The sequence below is a fragment of the Brienomyrus brachyistius genome, chromosome 22 (genome assembly GCF_023856365.1).
Source record: "Brienomyrus brachyistius isolate T26 chromosome 22, BBRACH_0.4, whole genome shotgun sequence".
Lineage (NCBI taxonomy): Eukaryota > Metazoa > Chordata > Actinopteri > Osteoglossiformes > Mormyridae > Brienomyrus > Brienomyrus brachyistius.
In genome coordinates, this window is record NC_064554.1 from 5450693 (window position 1) to 5468733 (window position 18041).

At 47.0% G+C, this 18041-nt stretch overlaps 2 protein-coding genes and 1 long non-coding RNA gene across 4 annotated transcripts; 1 reads left to right on the top strand and 2 right to left on the bottom strand.

Moving 5' to 3' along the window:
* Positions 1-582: 582 nt before the first annotated feature.
* Positions 583-13941, bottom strand: doc2a (double C2-like domains, alpha). 2 transcript variants are annotated; one of them, XM_048992416.1, is made up of 12 exons: positions 13812-13941; positions 13156-13244; positions 11907-12172; positions 11740-11819; positions 11136-11210; positions 10928-11037; positions 7428-7554; positions 6456-6515; positions 4248-4450; positions 3648-3729; positions 2466-2562; positions 583-2279 (listed from the first exon to the last, which is right to left on the bottom strand). In XM_048992416.1, the coding sequence occupies exons 2-12, from the start codon at positions 13182-13184 to the stop codon at positions 2149-2151; spliced, it is 1260 nt and encodes a 419-aa protein (XP_048848373.1). In that variant the 5' UTR covers positions 13185-13244; positions 13812-13941; the 3' UTR covers positions 583-2148. The 2 variants fall into 2 exon arrangements, with proteins under 2 accessions (XP_048848373.1, XP_048848372.1); XM_048992415.1 differs by lacking the exons at positions 13156-13244; positions 13812-13941 and having other exon boundaries at positions 11907-13136.
* LOC125718513 (uncharacterized) lies at positions 809-3607 on the top strand. Its single transcript, XR_007384833.1, has 3 exons — positions 809-915; positions 2533-2735; positions 3103-3607. It is a non-coding gene; the product is annotated as an uncharacterized LOC125718513 (long non-coding RNA).
* Positions 13942-17129: 3188 nt separating the features above from the next.
* On the bottom strand, positions 17130-18001 carry nupr1b (nuclear protein 1b). Its single transcript, XM_048992126.1, has 3 exons — positions 17798-18001; positions 17566-17705; positions 17130-17479 (listed from the first exon to the last, which is right to left on the bottom strand). The coding sequence occupies exons 1-2, from the start codon at positions 17892-17894 to the stop codon at positions 17578-17580; spliced, it is 225 nt and encodes a 74-aa protein (XP_048848083.1). The 5' UTR covers positions 17895-18001; the 3' UTR covers positions 17130-17479; positions 17566-17577.
* Positions 18002-18041: the final 40 nt, after the last annotated feature.

An 18041-nucleotide genomic window follows, 5' to 3' on the forward strand; every position in this document is an offset into this window, starting at 1 on the left:
ACCGCTTGTATTTGGCTTTTTCAGTTGCAGATCAGAGACAAAATAAAGAACTTCGTGCCGTCGGCCAAATCAATGACCAAAGTCGCATCAGGACGGTTTAAATTCATGTAATTCCCTCACCCTTTGTAATGTCCCAGAGGCGGCTGTAACACACACCTTGGACCACACGATGGCAGCAGCGTGGCGAATTTAATAGGGCTTTAAAACAAGACCTGCGCTGGCGGATGGTTGAGACTGCGTGAAATCCGGTGCCGTCCTATGCGGCATTCCCTGTTAAGATAACGAGTACACAAACTGATTATTTGGTTTACACGCGTTGACAATCATTAATCATTCTCCTTGAAAGGTATTTTAATTACATTCAGTAGACGAACTTTTGCCAGGTGGATATCTTAATGAATTTGAGCGATCTCTAAAAATGGTTGGATGAAAAGGATGGCTTATTCAAGTTTGAATTCATTGGCCTTGATTTAAATATTTTCTTTTTAACATTTATCGGTTGTTCTTGACAATTTATTGGCATTGTTTCATACTTCAAACAAGCACAATGCACAGACAATAATTCAGAGATACAAAGAAAAGTATTTACGACAATCCAGTTTTATTTGACATGTTCCATAAATCACTGCATTCCGAACGTGCTTAATATGTAAACAATTAACTGACCGTAATATAAACTTCACCGTCTTGAAAACAGAGAAAGTCAAATGAAAATGAGCATTTCTAAACCAACCACAGGGCCGCCTATGCAGTCTGTGCTCCACATTTGCAAAAGCAATCTCAACAAGTGTCGGCGACCCTGCGGTGATTACACATCTCCTTAATGAATGTTATTTCCGACGCTGGATGACTGCCGTCCGTTTTTAAGAAACCAAAGAGAAGCGTCCCCTTCAATATCCCGATGACATATTGAATGTGAGCACTACAGTAAAGCGATATTTAATATAGGCCTGCGGATTTAAGACATGCATGCAGAAGGCAGACTGACCGACAGGCGAGTAGCATGGGGCGCGACTTTGTGCTTGTCGTCAAGCAAAGTTAACTTTAATTATTTTACACACAAACGTCCATGTGGAAGTGCTGCTTGTTATGATGCGTGGATGGTGGATTTTTCACAATATTCAGCGTAATTTTGCTGCTTTTATTGCCACCCACGAGCCAAACGGTCATTATTTCTCAGGGAACAATGAGATGAAGGTGCGGCCGGTCAGTCAAAGCCAGCAGCGTTAACGCCCCCAACTGCGAAAGTTTCACATTTAAAGCCGGCAGAGTGAAAAAGACAGTAAACGTAAATGATAAAATATCCAACTTTCATTACTGTGGATAAAAAGAAAAGTATTTAGCCTGGATGTTCCAGGAAAGTGTCAGTAACGCCTCTTTCATATTCTCATTTGCATGCTAGCGAAAGCGGCAAGCATGTAATCGTTAATTGCAATACCTGGTTTTAGGCATGTCAGAGATTAACTTGAAGTTAATGTTAATAAACTTTTTTTTCATTTTCATTTGTTAAAGAGGCACTTTTTATTCAGAGTGACTTCAGCCAAACTTAATTAATAGCAAATGGGTAATAACTTATTAATTATTAATGAGAATTAATATGGCAGTAACGCAAGCCTTGTACAAAATCTGACTATTTAATATGCATCTCTAGTCATGCTATCTATTTTAGTAATCCATACTTAGGTGTTGAAAATGTCACACAATGTGCTATAATTTTGCGTGATTTGTAAAATGTTACCACTCGCAAACCTGCTCAGATGGAATAGATTTGTTTTGCATTTATCCATCCATTTTCCAAACCACTTATCCTACTGGGTCCCGCCGGAAGCAATGGGCACGAGGCAGGGAACAACCCAGGATGGGGGGCCAGCCCATCGCAGGGCACACTCATACACCATTCACTCACACAGGCACACCTATGGGCAATTTAGTAACTCCAGTTAGCCTCAGCATATTTTTGGAATGTGGGGAGAACATACAAACTCCACACACATATGACCCAGGCAGAGACTCGAACCCAGGTCCCAGAGGTGTGAGGCAACAGTGCTAACCACTGCACCACCATGCTGCCCCTGTTTTGCATTCACTGGAACCGAAATATAACATTTGTCCGTTGTCTATAGACCTTGTTGGCCGAGCCATTCAGTCCTAGCAGGTGGATCCTGGGAGCTTATTGGTCAGCGTATGCCATCGCTCCACCCTATTGCCTTTGTTTTTCAAGCAGTCCAGCCAATGACGGAGAGGTTCTCCTTGTGACTGACAGCTCAGAGACACTCCACCTAGGGCACATATCGCTATGAAACATGGTATCACCGACATTTGAGCAGTTTAATGTACTTATCCTACAAACAGTTAGGACATAATTGCCAGTGTAACAAAACAGAAGTTTTATTTTATCTCATTTTATCCTGCCTTGTCTTGAGCTTTGAGGTGTCATGCGTAATCAGTGAAGTCACGAACCTTACCTATGAAGTCGTTGGATTTTCCCAGGTCATAATCCCAAACGGTGATTTCCAGTGTCTTTCCTGACAGCTCCGGGAGAGAGATCTCATAGAAGAACTCCTGTATGGGAAAAGTGGGGGCATGGAGGAGGAGGAGGAGGTAAAGCAAGAGGAAGATGACTTTAGATGGGCTGAGATAGCAGAAGAAGTTTGAACCAGGGACCACAAAAGCCTGAGAGGAGATCACATCTGCTGTCCAGTGAGGGAATGAGACCTACAGTCTTACGGGTCAAAGTATGAAAGCAGTTTCTCTAGTTTTTACCAGTTCTGAGATGGAAAATCTTAGAACATTCTGTCAGCCTGAGTAAATTATAAACAACCTGAATTCATAGCTAAAGGTTGATGTGATTGCTTTTTAAAAACAGTAACCGGGAAATAAGTTTCAGTCGCACAGCTCTTGTGCTGATGTTCCTTGGTTGCTTTTCTCAGACTTTTGATTGCATTGAAGTCTGGGGATTATGGTGCCTAAGACCATTGGCTTAGTATTTTCTTAAAAGTTTTGTTACAGATTTCCATGCTGCTATGACTGTTGCTGTTCTGGTTGAATGTTTGATTCCCTGATTTGGATCTTGATTCCATTGTCTCTTCGGTTTAAATACAGGCAGAAGAATGAACCTCTCCTCTTCTGCCCCAAATGTGACGCTGCTTCAGTTTGTCCATGAAGCACAATCTTTCTCAAAGTTTGGCGAGAGCAGAGTCCTGTTGCTTGTGGCTTTATCCAGATCACGTGGAATGGGTAGCTTTTGACGACCTGCATCCCCCTATGGAGATTGTAACAGTGCAGCTCTGGGTGTCTGGTAGCTTTATCGTTTCTTTCACATCACATGTCTTCCTAACAGGCTTCATGATATAAGCAGACTGAGGTCTTTGTGAAGTTGCACCTGACTCTGGTCGTCAATCTGCCGTCCTCTGAAGATCACTGGCCTCATGCATCCTGGATGGATGTTACTGATCTCATGTACCAGATAGGAAATGCAAAATGTGTTCAACATGTCAGCTCATTCTCATTGCATGTGGGCGAAATCATGCTCCATGATCACCGTCTCTCTTTTGACAAGCACAAGACTGAATACATAATAAGTGAACGACCAGTAGAGGGAGGGTTTGAGGAGGGGGGGGGGGTGCCAGTGGACATGGGGGCTGTACCTCATTGAACTCTGGGTTGAGGGTCTTCTTCATGATGCCCGTTTTGTGTTTGGATGCCTTGTGGAGGTCAGGTTTTAGGTATCTGAACAGAACAAAAGACAGTGAGGCTGTTAGCCTGCTTTTCAGGGCTAACAGACACACACACACACGCACACACACGCACACACGAAAAGGCTCATTCCCGCCTCTGCTGTGACTCCCCACTGAAACTGTTATTATCGGCTGGAGACAGCACAGGAACACAGAGGCACGCAGTGAGCGGATGTGTCAACAGGAGCGTGTGGGTTTGCTGGCCGGTTTGTGTTCCTCATGCTCACCGCTTTCCTCGCCACATATTGTGCAGTATTAAGTTGCTGAATCTATAAAATGGCGAAAATAAATACTGTCTCTCATCAGCTCCAGTGCCGCTTTATGGGATCTGCAGTGTTTACTGGTTTATATATCTGATTATTGTCCTATTATGCTCACTTCTCGCTTCACTTCCTGCATCATTTCTTACCTCACGTCCTGCCTCTCTTCCCACCTCGCTTCTCACTCTACTTCCCACCCGAGACCCTACTACACTTCCCTCCGCACTTCCCGCCTTGCCCAGCACCTCACATCTTCACGTAGGGGTCGGAGAACCCGTTGACGTCCATAGCAGCCAAATGAGCGCAGCGCACGATTCCCACGCACAGTCCTGAACGGCGTCCCTCCCCTGTGACAGAGGGCTCACTGTCACCCTCCCTAGATGGGGGCAGGAACTGCAGGGAGAGCAGCAAACGACCCCTCTCTTCCAGACTCCTCTGCTGCTCACTCTCCCACTGTAAGCGAAGGACATGCGGGGAAAAAAAATTGAGAAAGAAGTAAGCTGACATGTTTTACCGATAAAACTGAAGCTTCTAGTGCCAATGTAGAGCACTTGTCAACCCATCACCTCTGGGTCACACATCACCTCCCTGCAGAGTTCACTCTCAATTTGGTTTGCACTGTTTACAGAGGAGGAGTCAGAGGCATGAACTGGAAACAGGAAGGCAGGATACAGTACAGTCACACACAAATGAGAGCGAGGCCTAGCTCCACGGTAGCTTGAGCAAAATTAATTACTGGCTCTAGCTAAAACATTTCAACTTTCAGCATCAACTGTAAATTAGTCAACTGAATTAGTCAGCGATGTCATGTTATGGTAAAAGTTTCAGAGCATCTCTGTGACCCTGGGAGCAGCTCCACACCATATTATGTTTCCCATGATTCCACGGGCCCTGAATGCTGTAGAAACAGCCTAAACACACTCACTGGTGAACATAATGCAGAGAGAAAGTTGGCACTCGGAATCGGTAAAACTTTCATACAACGTCTTCTGGAGGATAAGAACATTCCCCCGTGTACAGAGCAGCTTTTCTTCCATGTTTCTGCTAGTCTTTCATCTCCCTCTTTCTCTCTCTCATTTTTATTCCTGAAAGGTGTTTCATTGTTCTGTACTCAGACAGAAACATAGCATAAAACCTACAACGAATCAATGGTACAATTCTCTGGTTTGCTTTCTCCTCACCGCCTGAGGCTCTAGTTCTTTTGTCCTGCCCCCCCCCCCTTCCTGCACCGAACCCCCACCCTTGTCATGAGCCAAATATCAGGGTCTAATTAGTACGGATACCCTGCAGATGGCCTGAATGCCAACTCATCCTGTGCCTCTGCGTCGGCATGCTGTGTCCAGCGAGACGCATTTGGGAGAAACAATAAACAGCCCCCTGCATCTGGACCGTGTGAAAGGCCCGGAGTGGGACGAGAGTAAACAGAATGTAAAGACACGCAGCTCTGATAGCACTGAACTTAAAGACACACGCAGAGCAGAGCGCACTGAACGTAAAAACGTGCAGAGTGGAGCGCTCTGATCATAAAAACACATGGAAAGCAGTGAACGTAAAGACACACGCAGAGCGGAGAGCATGGAATGACACATAGAGTGGAGCACAATGAACGTAAAGACGCGCGGTGGGGAGCACACTGAACGTAAAGACGCGCGGTGAGGAGCACACTGAACATAAAGGGAGACGCACGGAGTGGAGCACACTGAACGTAAAGACTCACGGAGTGGAGCACACTGAACGTAAAGACGCGCGATGTGGAGCACACTGAACATAAAGGGAGACGCACGGAGTGGAGCACACTGAACGTAAAGACGCGCGGTGTGGAGCACACCGAACATAAAGGGAGACGCGCAGAGTGGATCTACACACGTGGCGTATAAGAATCCACATGCTACACTAGAAGTAAAGATGTACAGACATGTTGAGGTTAACACCAGGTCCATGCGATGAATCCTTGATTTCCTTTTGAGAAAGAGCCTTCTGTTGTGTCTAAAAATCTTTCACTATGTGATGCTCTGTGCCTGGCTCATGTCATGCCTGCCCTCTGTTGGAATCTGTTTTCAGAGCTGCGCACATGCTCTCCGCTCCCTCACGCATGTCACCCGTCTGTCGCTGACATGCGACCACATCCATCTCGTTATTTCTCATCCATCACCATGTTCCTCGCTTCCCAGTGTAATGAACTCCCCTCTGGTATCATTTATTACTGCCTGTCCCCTCATTAAGGGCAGGCTTCCTGTTCCACTCCATGTCTCCTCCATCAGACAGCGGTATTGTCTTGTTTTACACATCACTCTGGCATGATGCATGTTTGCTGCACCCAGAGCAGAGATGTCACTCCCACATTTTATGGCTGAAACAGCAAGTCAACTGCTTTCTCCTGAGGATAATCAGTTGCCAACGGGGTAGTTGATGTGAGATGAGGGGGCGGGTGGCGTAGGTGCGACTGGAAAGGGCTCACCTCTCGGAGGTAGCAGGAGATCCCCCGCAGAGCTGCACTCATGGTGGTGGGAGAAGGGAGCTGGATGAGTAGAAGAGGAGAGAGAGATTGAGAGTGAGCCTTCCTTGAGGGAATACTCAGACACTGATGATGCAGAATTGGACCAGCCCTCAGTGGGACATCAGACACTGGTGATGGAGGACTGGAACAGCCCTCAACAGGACACTCAGACCCTGATGATGTAGCATGGGACTGGCCCTCAGTGGGACACATGTACACTGGTGATGGAGGACTGGACCAGCCTTCAGTGGGACATTCGGACACTGATCATGTAGGACTAGACCGGCTCTCAGCGGGACACTTGGACACAGACTGTAAGGCGATGAAGACCCACACACATAAATAGGGTTGGGTATCATTTGGACTTTTGCCAATACCAGTGCTTAAAACAACACTAAAATGGTGTCTGATGATGCCTAAATGTTGTCTGCATTGGTACTTAACAAAAAATAAGGCACAAAATTAAGGCCAACAACATTAAAGAACAGCTTTTTATTTCTAAAGCAAATTAAATTTCAAATTGAATATATTAACCTTAAATATATAAATAAATCTGATCTGTTCCCCCTTTGCACACAATCGATTTTAAACACTTTGTTATATGTTCTGGTGTCAGAATCCTTTCGAGTGAAATACAGCCACACTTTAGAGTATTTAGATTTACACATTTTCACCCTGTTTAAGGACATCGGAGCAAGTGCAATGTTAGATAGCAATGGCATGTGAGGTTTAGTGATACTTCTTTTGCCTCCAGCACTAGAGGACAAGTTGCACTACGGTCCGGTACATACTGGTCATAGTGGGTTTTGGTAGCCAACCCTGCACATAACTGATGGAGAGATGGCATGTCCTCATGCAGGATGGTGTGTCCATGACCACAATGACCATGACACTGAGTGCTGCGTCCACAGGCCTCCCCAGGACTGTCCTCACAGGAGGGGGGTGTTCCAGGCAGACGCTGTAGTGTTTGAGCTGGTCTGGCTGCACCCGCCGCAGGGCCACTCGCACCTCCCCGATCAGCTCATTAGGAGCCAGTCGGTCCTCATCACACACCGATATCCTGACAAGAGGAGGGAGAGAAACAGGGGGAAGAAGGGAGCAAGTCAGACAGCGAAGGAGGAGAATGACAATACGGAGACCAAGAGAAAAAGGAGGCAATGAGCCCGTTGTCAGCCAGCCGGTTCTTGTCGCACACTGATACCCTGACGGGAAGAGGGAGGCCGCGCTTGGCAGTGAGCTTCTCTCAGCTTCGCTCACCTCCGGCCCTAATGATTCATCTGTGCACCACAAACCAGCTCATTCCCTGTGAAGCACTGCAGGCCCTGCTGTCTGCTCCCCTTGGAATGTACGAGGTTGACCGTCATGACACAGTATTCATTTCCAGGTTATCCCAGAGAAGTTGTCAGGTTAAGTCCTGGGCTTACAGATTCCGGATATAAATTCTGAATGTACTGACAAATCAGTAATGCTCTCAGCAGAGGAAACAGACGAGAGCAATGGCAGGTGATGCTGCCGCCATACAGCAAAACAGGAAGCACCAAGACTCTAAAGACTTGGATCTTCATCCTCTTACCACACACCCCTTTCCAGGGACTTCACGACCCCCCCCCCCCCCCCATGCTCTCCCAGTCCATCTACTGACTTCGAAGGAAGAGTCACCAGAGACACGAAGGTCACTAGGTGAACCTCTTGACGCCGTTGACATTCTCTCCACAGACAGACGCTGCTGATGGCTGTGCCCAAGAGGTCAATATGAATCTTGGTTCTTATTCAGGACACTTGCAAACCCAGACACTCAGGCTCCTCACTCAGTCTCTCGAGAGTCCCTGTCAGAGGTTGGGAAACTCAAGATCAATGACAGTTTCTTCCCCACAGCTGCTAGATCCCATGACTCTGCCCAACACCCAGTCCAAGCAAGCATAGTGTAGGAGCAGGAAGAGAATAGGAGCAAGAACACACCCCTGATGAACCCCAGAATCTACTGGGAAGCGCAACGGTTCTGGCTCCACTCTGCACAGCACTCACAATGCCAGTGTACAAGCTGGCCATGATGTCCAGCAACTTTGGGGGGATCCTGAGAACAATGCATTTGGTAGACTTCTTATGCATTAATAATATCCAGGGTGCCCTGTGAGATGAAACACCTCCTTCTGGGATCACTGGCAACACCAACACAACCCTCAGCAACCTTCAGGATCTTGTCATGGAAGGTCTCCCACATCACACTAGAATCTGCAGTCACACTCAAGTGTGCAAACTCCTCACACAAACTGCATTCAGACTCATTAGAAACAGCCTGAACTTGGAGTCTGGCCCGGTCCAGCCCCATTCGCTAGTAGTCTACTACTGTACCTAAGCTGAATATTCAGAGTGGCAACAACAAGCCTGTGGTCAGAATTTATAAACTGGGCACTTCTGTAGTTCTGCGGGAGCCTGCAGCTTCTGCCTACGAGGATGTGATCGATCTCCTTCACCGCTCCACCAGGCCATGGCCACTTCAAAATGTGCAAATTGTTCTTTTAGTTGAGGGGGAGTATCTCCTCTAAGTGAAGGAGTTCACAGATGATGCGATCTTCAGGTGAGAATTATGGCTGACCAGTCTCTCTACTTTTCTATCTTCAGCTACGGTCATGAGCTGTGGGTAATGAGTGAAATAATCAGGTCATGAGTACAAGCAGCCAAAATGAAGTTGCTACACAGGGATACCAGTCCATGATAAGACGGATCAAATGGAGCCGGCTGTGGTTTTTCAGGCAGATCTTAAGAATGTCGCCTTTTTGGTTGCCAGAGGAACTGTTCCAAGCATGTCTTCTTGGAAAGAAGCGCCGGGGCCAAGCTGGGACACACTGGAAGGGCCACATTTCCCAGCTGGCTTAGAAATTCCTGGGACTGTCTGCGGCCATGGAAAGAGAGATGTGGGCTGAGAGATCAGAGCAATCTAGACCCCATTCTTACCTTTATCATTCATATCAGCAAACTGAAGCTGGTAGCATGTAACCCAAAAGAAGCAGAATGAAGAGAGAGAAGCTGAAAACCCAAATGTTGAGATGCAGGCTGGAAAAACCATGTTCCCACCACCTGCTGAAACACGGCCCAGCTGCCTCCTTCATGCTGGGGCACCAGAGCATTGAAGTACTGGGGAGCTGGAGAGTTGGACCCCTGGAACATTGCAGTGTTGGAGTGTTGGAACGTTGGAATGATGGAGATTTTGATTGTTGGAGTGTTGGTGTGTCATAGCCTTGCATGACCCTCACAATTCTCAGCCCTGAGCTGCTGCTTGGCTCATAATGAACCACAGAGGTGGCTCTGCAGTTATTAATGCGCTGATTAACTGTTTTACCACAGAAAAAGGAGGCATAGCTGCACATGAGCTGCGGCAGCACGTTACTGTGTCAGCATGTGATGGATCTAACGACAGACATGCTGATAAATCACAACATCTTGACCTTTAGGGAAAGAGGCCATTTATAATACCAGCTGACAGCTACGAGGCTCCGAACGCCCCCCACCCCCAGTGCCTTCCATGCCCTTATACACGTCTACAGGCCTCTTCATGAAGCGAGGTAGTGCAAAAACTCACCAGCAAGATGTGGCTGTAAAAGGTGTTTGAAGGGTTACCATGGGGTCTCCAAGGGAGGGCTAATCCGTCGCTGGCCGGCATTACCAACGTGCCAGCCGCTCGTAAGCTAACACTAACAATGCAACAAATGAAGAACATCCTTGAGCTGTTGCCCCGGGATACCATTCATTAGTATTTTAGAGGCACAGTCGTTATCTCCGTCGTATTGGCCTGTTAGCTAAAGTGTAGCGAGGCCTCATTCCCAACGCGAGGGGAATCCAAGTAAGCTGAGGGCTGTCGGCACGGCGACGGCTCCCAGGAGACCCTGTGATGAAAATCACTTTCACTCGACGTGCAGTCTTTCTGCTCCCTCGACTTACAGAAGCACAGTGTAACAGCGCGTGAGAGTGCGATACAATCAAAGAGTGCTCCAGAGATATGGACAGACCAATCTCACGCCCTCCCCAGCACACGCAAACATGCGCTAATGTTAGCAGCGGGAAATTTTACAGGCTCTCTGTGTTAAACCTGGGCCAGAGAATGGCTCGAAGGAGAGAGGCAGAAGAGCAAGAGACATACACAGAAGAGGAAGGAGAGGCACTGACAGCTGGGCTCCGGACAGAGCAGCCTCTGCACGCAGGAGGGTAACACTGCGGGTCACACTGCTGATCCGCGGCAGGGTGCCGTGTCTGACGGGAATCATTCTGCAGAAATTCTCCTGTAATCTATCTGAAATTAGCAAATTTTTTTCTACAGCATGCAAATGTAATTATAGGCAAGTTACTGTGACTGGTATCTGGTGACGGTATACAGCTATCATTTTAACATCACCTCTGCCTTCCCCCCCCCCCATCTCATATGCCATGCCTGGTACCTGAGGGTCTTCCTGTGCATGTCTTCCTCAGTGATACCCCAGTAGGTGAGTGTCTCGTTCCAGGCTGGATTCAGACAGTTGTGTACCGTCCTGGTCTTCAGCTTGTTGGCCTGTCGGGGGCAGAGCAGGGCAGGAGGGCTGTTATTTTGCAGCGGGATCTCCCAGCGGTATCAGCTGAACCACTGCTCCTCTGTTAATGGACACCGACCTTGCAGGCCCCGGGCAGCAGGTGCAGCTTCACGTAGGGGTCAGCCAGGCCATCGAAGTCCATCGGCTTAAGACCCTGCGGGGAGGGGGCGAGGGAGGGGGCCAAATGATCACCCAGGACTCAGATTTTGCACCCAACCAGCTGGACTCCACCCCAGTATGTATCTGCGTCCCCCCCCCATCTGTAAGGACACATACATGTGTCGGCCCCCACATCCTGGCACTCAGCAGTAGTGTAGTAAAAAATGAGACGGCTTTAATACAGTTGAAAACCTCTTTGCAACAGCAGGCAGCCATTGCGCTTAAGAGCCACAATTATATGCTTACTGACTCAACCCGTTAATTGTAATTATCCTCTCCATTCCTGCCAGCACATTAACTCTGCTGGGCAGGGCTGTGTCAACTGATCCCACGGCCCGTACGGGGCTCCGACTGTGCCTCTGTTGGCGGAAGGACGCGGCCCATCATCCGCATCATCTCCTGTATTCCGCGAGCTCATTCCTCACTCAATCTGCTGTCTTGACACCCTTGGCGTGCAGGAGTCTGCAGTGCAACAGTGTCCTCTGGCTGGGCGTGTCCCTGTGGGCAGTGATCGGGGCTGGTACCTTGGCTCTGAGGATGGTGCAGTGCAGGGAGCTGGTGTGTCTTCTGTACAGCAAGCTGAACTCAAGCGCCCCCAGTGATGCTGAAATGACAATGGAGATTCTGATTCCGATGACAATGTAACCCTACACAACATTACACTGATAACAGGACTCAGCGGTCATCTCACTGCTGTCGTCGCTGTCACAGCTGTCCGTTTCCATGGACGTATCCGCTGCCAATGGGGCCCCGCCTCCTCCCGAGGCTCCTGCCATCAAAGGAGACAGGAGGCTGCTGGCCACTGCTGCAGAGGCCCCGCCCCCAGGTGAGGGAGGGGAAAGGCGGGGGAAGTAGGCGGAGATCTGTCTGATTGGCCGGATGGGTCCGGGGCACACGTCGATGGCCATATGCTCCTGGATGGACACTGTCAGCTTCTTCCCAGTGGGCGACTTGGACCTGGGAGGCAGAGTGGATCCCCACACAGACACACAAAGATGACGCTGTGTCCTGAGGAGTGTGGCTCTGATCCCCCTAGTCATCAGACCAGCTTGCGCGTCCCGTGGGGACAGAAGCCAGCCTGAAAAGGTGGGGAGTAGCTAACAGGAGAGCAGGTAGCGAAGAAATGCCAATGACAAGTGGGGGACCAGTAAGCAAACTTGTAAGGACTTGGAAATCCCACTCTGAGACTTTGCAAACCTCATTTTCTCATTAAAAATAACTATAATAATAGTACAAGATACACAGCATCTTCATCCATCCATGCTTATAATTGCTAATATGTGTGTATATACAGAATGTACAGAATTGCGCAAAAGTCTTAGGCGGTCAAAAGAAATGTTTAAAGCTGTTTAACTGGGTAGTAAGTGCATATGTGCTCAGTAGCCGATTTAACATTAGAATATATGCAGATTAAGAGTAACACAATAAAAACTCGATGGCTAGATGAACACCTCTCCGCAGGGGCACCTCAGCCATTCTATGTATTTATTAAATTTCACCACCAGCTCAGTTAACTAACTTAATTAGTTAAAAAAAATATGATTTTTTTGAGATACTGAGATATGAGGTGTGCTAGTGGTCGAGTCAAAAAATACCGGAGTGTGTGGGGGGGGTTGCTGGAAATAATGACACACTAACGATAATAACGCACTTTGACAGGTGTAATATCATAACACCACTATAAAGATAGAATATAAACATCTAAATATCATTTTCTTTGGCTGTCTTGTGCTTTTGTACAGTACTATATATATGTATGTATGTTAATACTCCAGTGAAGACGGAAGGCGTGAGCAGAGGTGGAGTCTGTTTTCCATCACTTTTCTATCCAGTGTGTTGAATGTGTGACCACAGAAACTTCCTGACATTCACCACCACAGTCCCTACGCCTGTCCCTCCCTCTCCGTCTCCCCGGGTTTGAGCCCCGAGCTTCGCCTCACGCTCTGTCCCGCTCCTCGTGGCCCTCCATCAGCCCCTCTGGTTTCTGGCTGTCTCCTTCCTCCCTCTCGTCCCTCTCTCCATCCCTCTCCTGCGTTTGGATCGAAAGAGGACATTCACAGTAGAGCAGTGGGGATTCCTGCGTCAAGCAGTGGACTTCCTGTCACCTGCTGTCCCAGAGCAGGTGGACACAGGTGACGGTCTGCCGAAGTCCCCTCTTATTTACGGAAAACCGAAACGCAGTGGCAAGGGAGTGAGACAGAGTGATGTGGAATCCCGCTGGACACTCCGCGGAGTACGCAGCGCCGTAAGGTGCAAGACGGCACCGGGCAGACAGCCGGACAGAAAGCGAGCAGGAAGATTCCCAGGCGTACATCGTCAGGACACCGACGTGTAATAATGAAATGCCGGGCTTTACACAACTTACTGGGAAAGACAGGGAGAAAGAGGCTGAAGAGGAAGAGAAGGAGATAAAAAAGGAAGAGAAAGAGGAAGGGGGGAGAGAAACAAGACAGCGGGATGGGTGTGGAAGAAGAAAATTGATCAGCTAAGAGGAGAGGAAGATGAGTGTATATGAAAAGGGATCCAACGCGACAGAGGCGAGCAAAAACGAGCAGCACTTCATAACAACAGCAAAGAGGATGATTTCTGTCCTTACCTCAATTTCAGCCTGGAATTGAAAAAGTCCCTCAGAAATGAACGAATCCACGAGCAGAGGCTCGGTATTAACAGGTAGTTAAAAAAGAGGGAATGTGAATGAGGGACGCAACAGGCAGGAGGAGTGAGACTGGGTCCTGACTGGGGGGGGGGCATGGGGGAGGGGGGGGAGGACTGCAGTATTGACAACACAAAGTTCAAATATCAGGCAGACAGAACAACAGAATGAAAGAAGGATGCAAGACACAGAGACAGGATGGGTTGCATAATCTCAACAAGGACTGGGAGAGAAATGTTTCCTTGAGTCTGACCACCACCCCCTCTCTCTCGCTCTGTCATTCTCTCTCACAAACACTCTCCCTCGCTCTCCCTAGCTCTCCTTCCTTTTTCAATTTCTATATTTTCTAATATCCATTTTATTGCCTGCACATTAATCCTCACTGCCAGAAATGATGAGCCATGCTGCCCTGCCAGTCTACGACTTGTATTAAATGCCCATTCGCTCTCTCTCCCTCCATGCCCAGCATCGCTGGATGCTACGGTAGCAACACACTGTGATCTCATGCTTATATTTCCCTCAGAATCTGATGAACTCTCAATAGTACAGCGGCGTGACTCTGCTTCTGCCTCAATTAGCATTACATAGCAGCGTGAGTCCAGCTTTTCCACATTTTTTTTGGTCTGTTGCTGCTGTTTCTTACTGTGTTTGTCTCTCTGTCCACATGCTGGACAGGATGGGAGCAGATTTCCCTGAGGGTGGGAATTTTGACTATCTTTCCGTGATCTTCCATATCCTCCCCCTCAGTCTCTCTGTGCTGGCGAACTTTCATCATGCCTTCCAGGGGTATTTATTTGTTCTTGATATCGTTCACCTCCCTCCCACGCGCGCCACCTCTAGCCTTCTGAACCTGCAATCCGTTTGCCGTCTATTAAAAGCACGGTGCTGTGTTTCATTACAGAAATCTCATAGCACGACCCCGGCTCCAGCTGGAAAACTGGCAGCATCTTAATTGGAGCAAACTCCAATATGTAAGTCACCACAATCAGAAAACCTCCCAAGAAAGAACGTGGCACAAAGCTGAGACCCTGAAAGCGGATGAGAGATGCTGAAAATTGGACATTTTTCCTCTGGCTGTTATGCTGGGGCAGATACAGGCCAGGGCTGATTAGGGTCAGTCTTCAAAGGTGTGTGTTCATGGAGAAGACACTGAAGCGAAATAGACATTGCAAAGCCCTCAGAAACTACATTTAGAGTGGAGTATACACATGGCACACGCTGGTCACTAGTTGATTCCGACTGCTCTTAACTTGCTAATTAGCTGCCATTAGAAGGTCCTTTCAGTTACAGGATAAGCTGAGTGGTACTTAGACAGTCTGCCAACAGCAGCGCAGCACTAAATTGGTGCCAGAAAAATGACATTAATAAGAAAAATGGACAGCAGACAGAAAAGGAAATGGTTTTAGTGACATTCACATTCTGCGGCTGTCTTTCCTGTTCACTTGGCAGATCCGCGGAAAACAAGTTTAACACATCGCTAAGTGAGCATGACAGGTGCTGAAACCTGCACAGACAGACATGGACACACCCAAAATCCCAACGTGGACACGACGGCCTCTCCGGGAATTCCACGGCCAGTTGCTAGGCAACAAGGGGAGCTTTGGAATCATTGGTAATGTAATTGGTTTGTGGGGGTTAAAACAATGAAACCGCAGCAGGAATAAGAAACAGGAATAAAGGGATTAGTCTTTAAATGGCATATCAGTTTCTAATTATGTGCAGTGTGATCATCTGCAAAAGTATTGTTAAAAATTAAAAAAAAGGTTAATTTATAGTTTACAGTGCTTGTAAAACTCAACCTGAGAGAATTGCTGGGCTTATCTTAATATAACATGGAACAAACAAACAGCTAATACATATATAATTATTGTAAAATATTTGCAATTTTCAGTCATGTAGAAACAGTCATTTTGACAATCGGTTAACAGGAATTAGCCTTATGCTGTTAATATTAGGCCTTTGAAAATATTGAATTTTTGTTCGTTTTATCAAGCATTTCAGAAGTAATTTATTGAATGGATTCATCCAATTACCCAATTATCATGTGAGCCTGTACATAAGGCAACCTGTTACACAAAGGCGTCTGATTAAATATGACTGAAATGACATCTCGTCTTTGTCGGTTCAATGGAAAAATGTCTCAGGGCAGATGCACTGCAGAGATTGGGCAGAGCTGTAGATAGTGCTGTCAGCCAAGGAAGACATCACTGTGCAGCACTGCCTGACATATAATGTTACAGCACTGTAACGTAGTGATGTAGTTGAGATCACCTAAACTGAGACCAAGTCATTACAAAGACCAGAGTTTATGGAGACCAAGACAAAACCAAGACCAAGGCAGGGGGAGACCAAGTCAAGGTCATAAACAGACTGCATAAAACAACAATATAGAACATAGGCCCCATCTTTGAGCTAGGCAGTATGGCCTACAATTTCTGTCGCAGTATAATTTGAACCATTGACGTTTTTTCCTTAAAATTTCAATATAAATGCTTCTGTGCAAATCTAACGTTTTGTCAAATAAGACACAACTTATTGGTTACATTTGAACTTTGAAGCAGGATGTTTTACACCCAATCACAGTACTGTGTTAACCCGTTGAACCCCACCCATTTTTGAGCGCTTTCTATCCCTTTGATTCTAGGCTTATTAAACTATAAGTACATGAATTAGCCACATATGCTGTTTTACAAATCTGCTTATTGTATTGTGGGCGAAATTAACGTCCGTATAATGCAGATCGAAAAGCTGGCATCCATTATCTAAAGCCCTGCAATGACATACTGTTTGTTGTTGCCAAAATTAAATTAAATGGCCAATTTGATTTTCTGGAGGAAAATGAATCCTTTTGATTAATCGACCAATCGGTAAAATAGTCGGTAGATTAATCCATAGAAAAATAATGGCTAATGGCAGCTCCAATTTATGTAGGCCTATGTAGTACACTTTGAGGCTACATGGAATAAAAGGGGGGAGCCGTTTACAAATACGCTAACGCAGCTCGACACTACCACCCTCTGGCCATGTTCGGTACTTGCGGGCGCGGATCTATAACAACTGAACAAAGACCCGACCGGACTTGTCATCCTCAGAGTTTTCATGGCATTCGGGTAGTTAGTAACCAGACCACTTCTGACAGACCTTCTTTTTTCCAACACATTCGCCAGTGCAGAACTTTATAAAAACCACAAAACAAAAGAAGAAACAAAGAAGTAGAAGTTTAAAGAAAAATGAATATGTGAATAGACAAAAACACTGATCGAGGTTTAACACGTTTATTTTCAGAATTCCATTACAATCGTGAGAAAAACTTTTCGTTTTAGCCTCACATTATGATTTTATTAATTTTCCTCCTTCCATGTAAACCCTGCACAGTCATGTTGCCGACGCTACACACATAAAGCACATCTTAATTTAACCACTTCGTGAAGATCCATCTGCTCTCTGTCTGAAGCCACGCAGCTTCGTCACGTTTTAATCTTCGCTTTCCATCAGCCGGCCAGACTTCTGTCCAAGCCACCGCTCGGCCCTTGCAGTCTGCTTGTTCTCTGCCGTCATCCGTCGCCAAGGCGACTTGTGGTCCATTGCCAGGTTCATCTGTCCGGTTTGCCCTGAGAGGACATTCAAGAGGTTGACACCATGTCCTGCATGAACCGCATTGACAAAATGATACGGGGAACGTTACGTTGAGACTCACAATGTGCATCCCTCACTCCTTTTCCCTCCTCTTGGAGTTCTGCAGTTTCTCCGCTATCTTGCGCTCATGACCCGCCGGGGAGGGTCTGTTGGTGTTACAGTCCGCCTCACGCTTCGTGCGGCCCTTGCGGCTGGCACCACCTGGGAGGGAAGATCGAGTGACACACTCACATAAATACATGCGCAGCCTACATATATACGTATACATAAACACACAAAACGCAAGGTTTTACCGCAGTAGCGATCGGTCAGATTGTAATAGTCATATTCATCATAGTAGTTCGCTTCAAATGTGGTGGGCTCCAGATTCTTAACTTCCACAAAACTCATCTTTAGATGAAATGAAAAAGAGCAGTGGCTTTTTGAAGTGTATTACTCCGCAGAGCTGCTGTGAAGTGATTGTCTCCCGGGTCCCTTGTTTTTGTTTTTCTCTGGCTCTGGGCTCTTTTATAACCGTGTCTCCGCCCTCCGTCCTTC

Coding starts and splice junctions, on each gene's coding strand:
- doc2a (XM_048992415.1), bottom strand. CDS start 12,255: ATGACTAGGGGGATCAGAGCCACACTCCTCAGGACACAGCGTCATCTT. Junction 11,038..11,135: donor TGCTGCCCGGGGCCTGCAAG/GTCGGTGTCCAT, acceptor TGCCCCCGACAG/GCCAACAAGCTGAAGACCAG. Junction 2,563..3,647: donor TCAACCCAGAGTTCAATGAG/GTACAGCCCCCA, acceptor TTTCCCATACAG/GAGTTCTTCTATGAGATCTC.
- nupr1b (XM_048992126.1), bottom strand. CDS start 17,894: ATGAGTTTTGTGGAAGTTAAGAATCTGGAGCCCACCACATTTGAAGCG. Junction 17,706..17,797: donor TCTGACCGATCGCTACTGCG/GTAAAACCTTGC, acceptor CTTCCCTCCCAG/GTGGTGCCAGCCGCAAGGGC.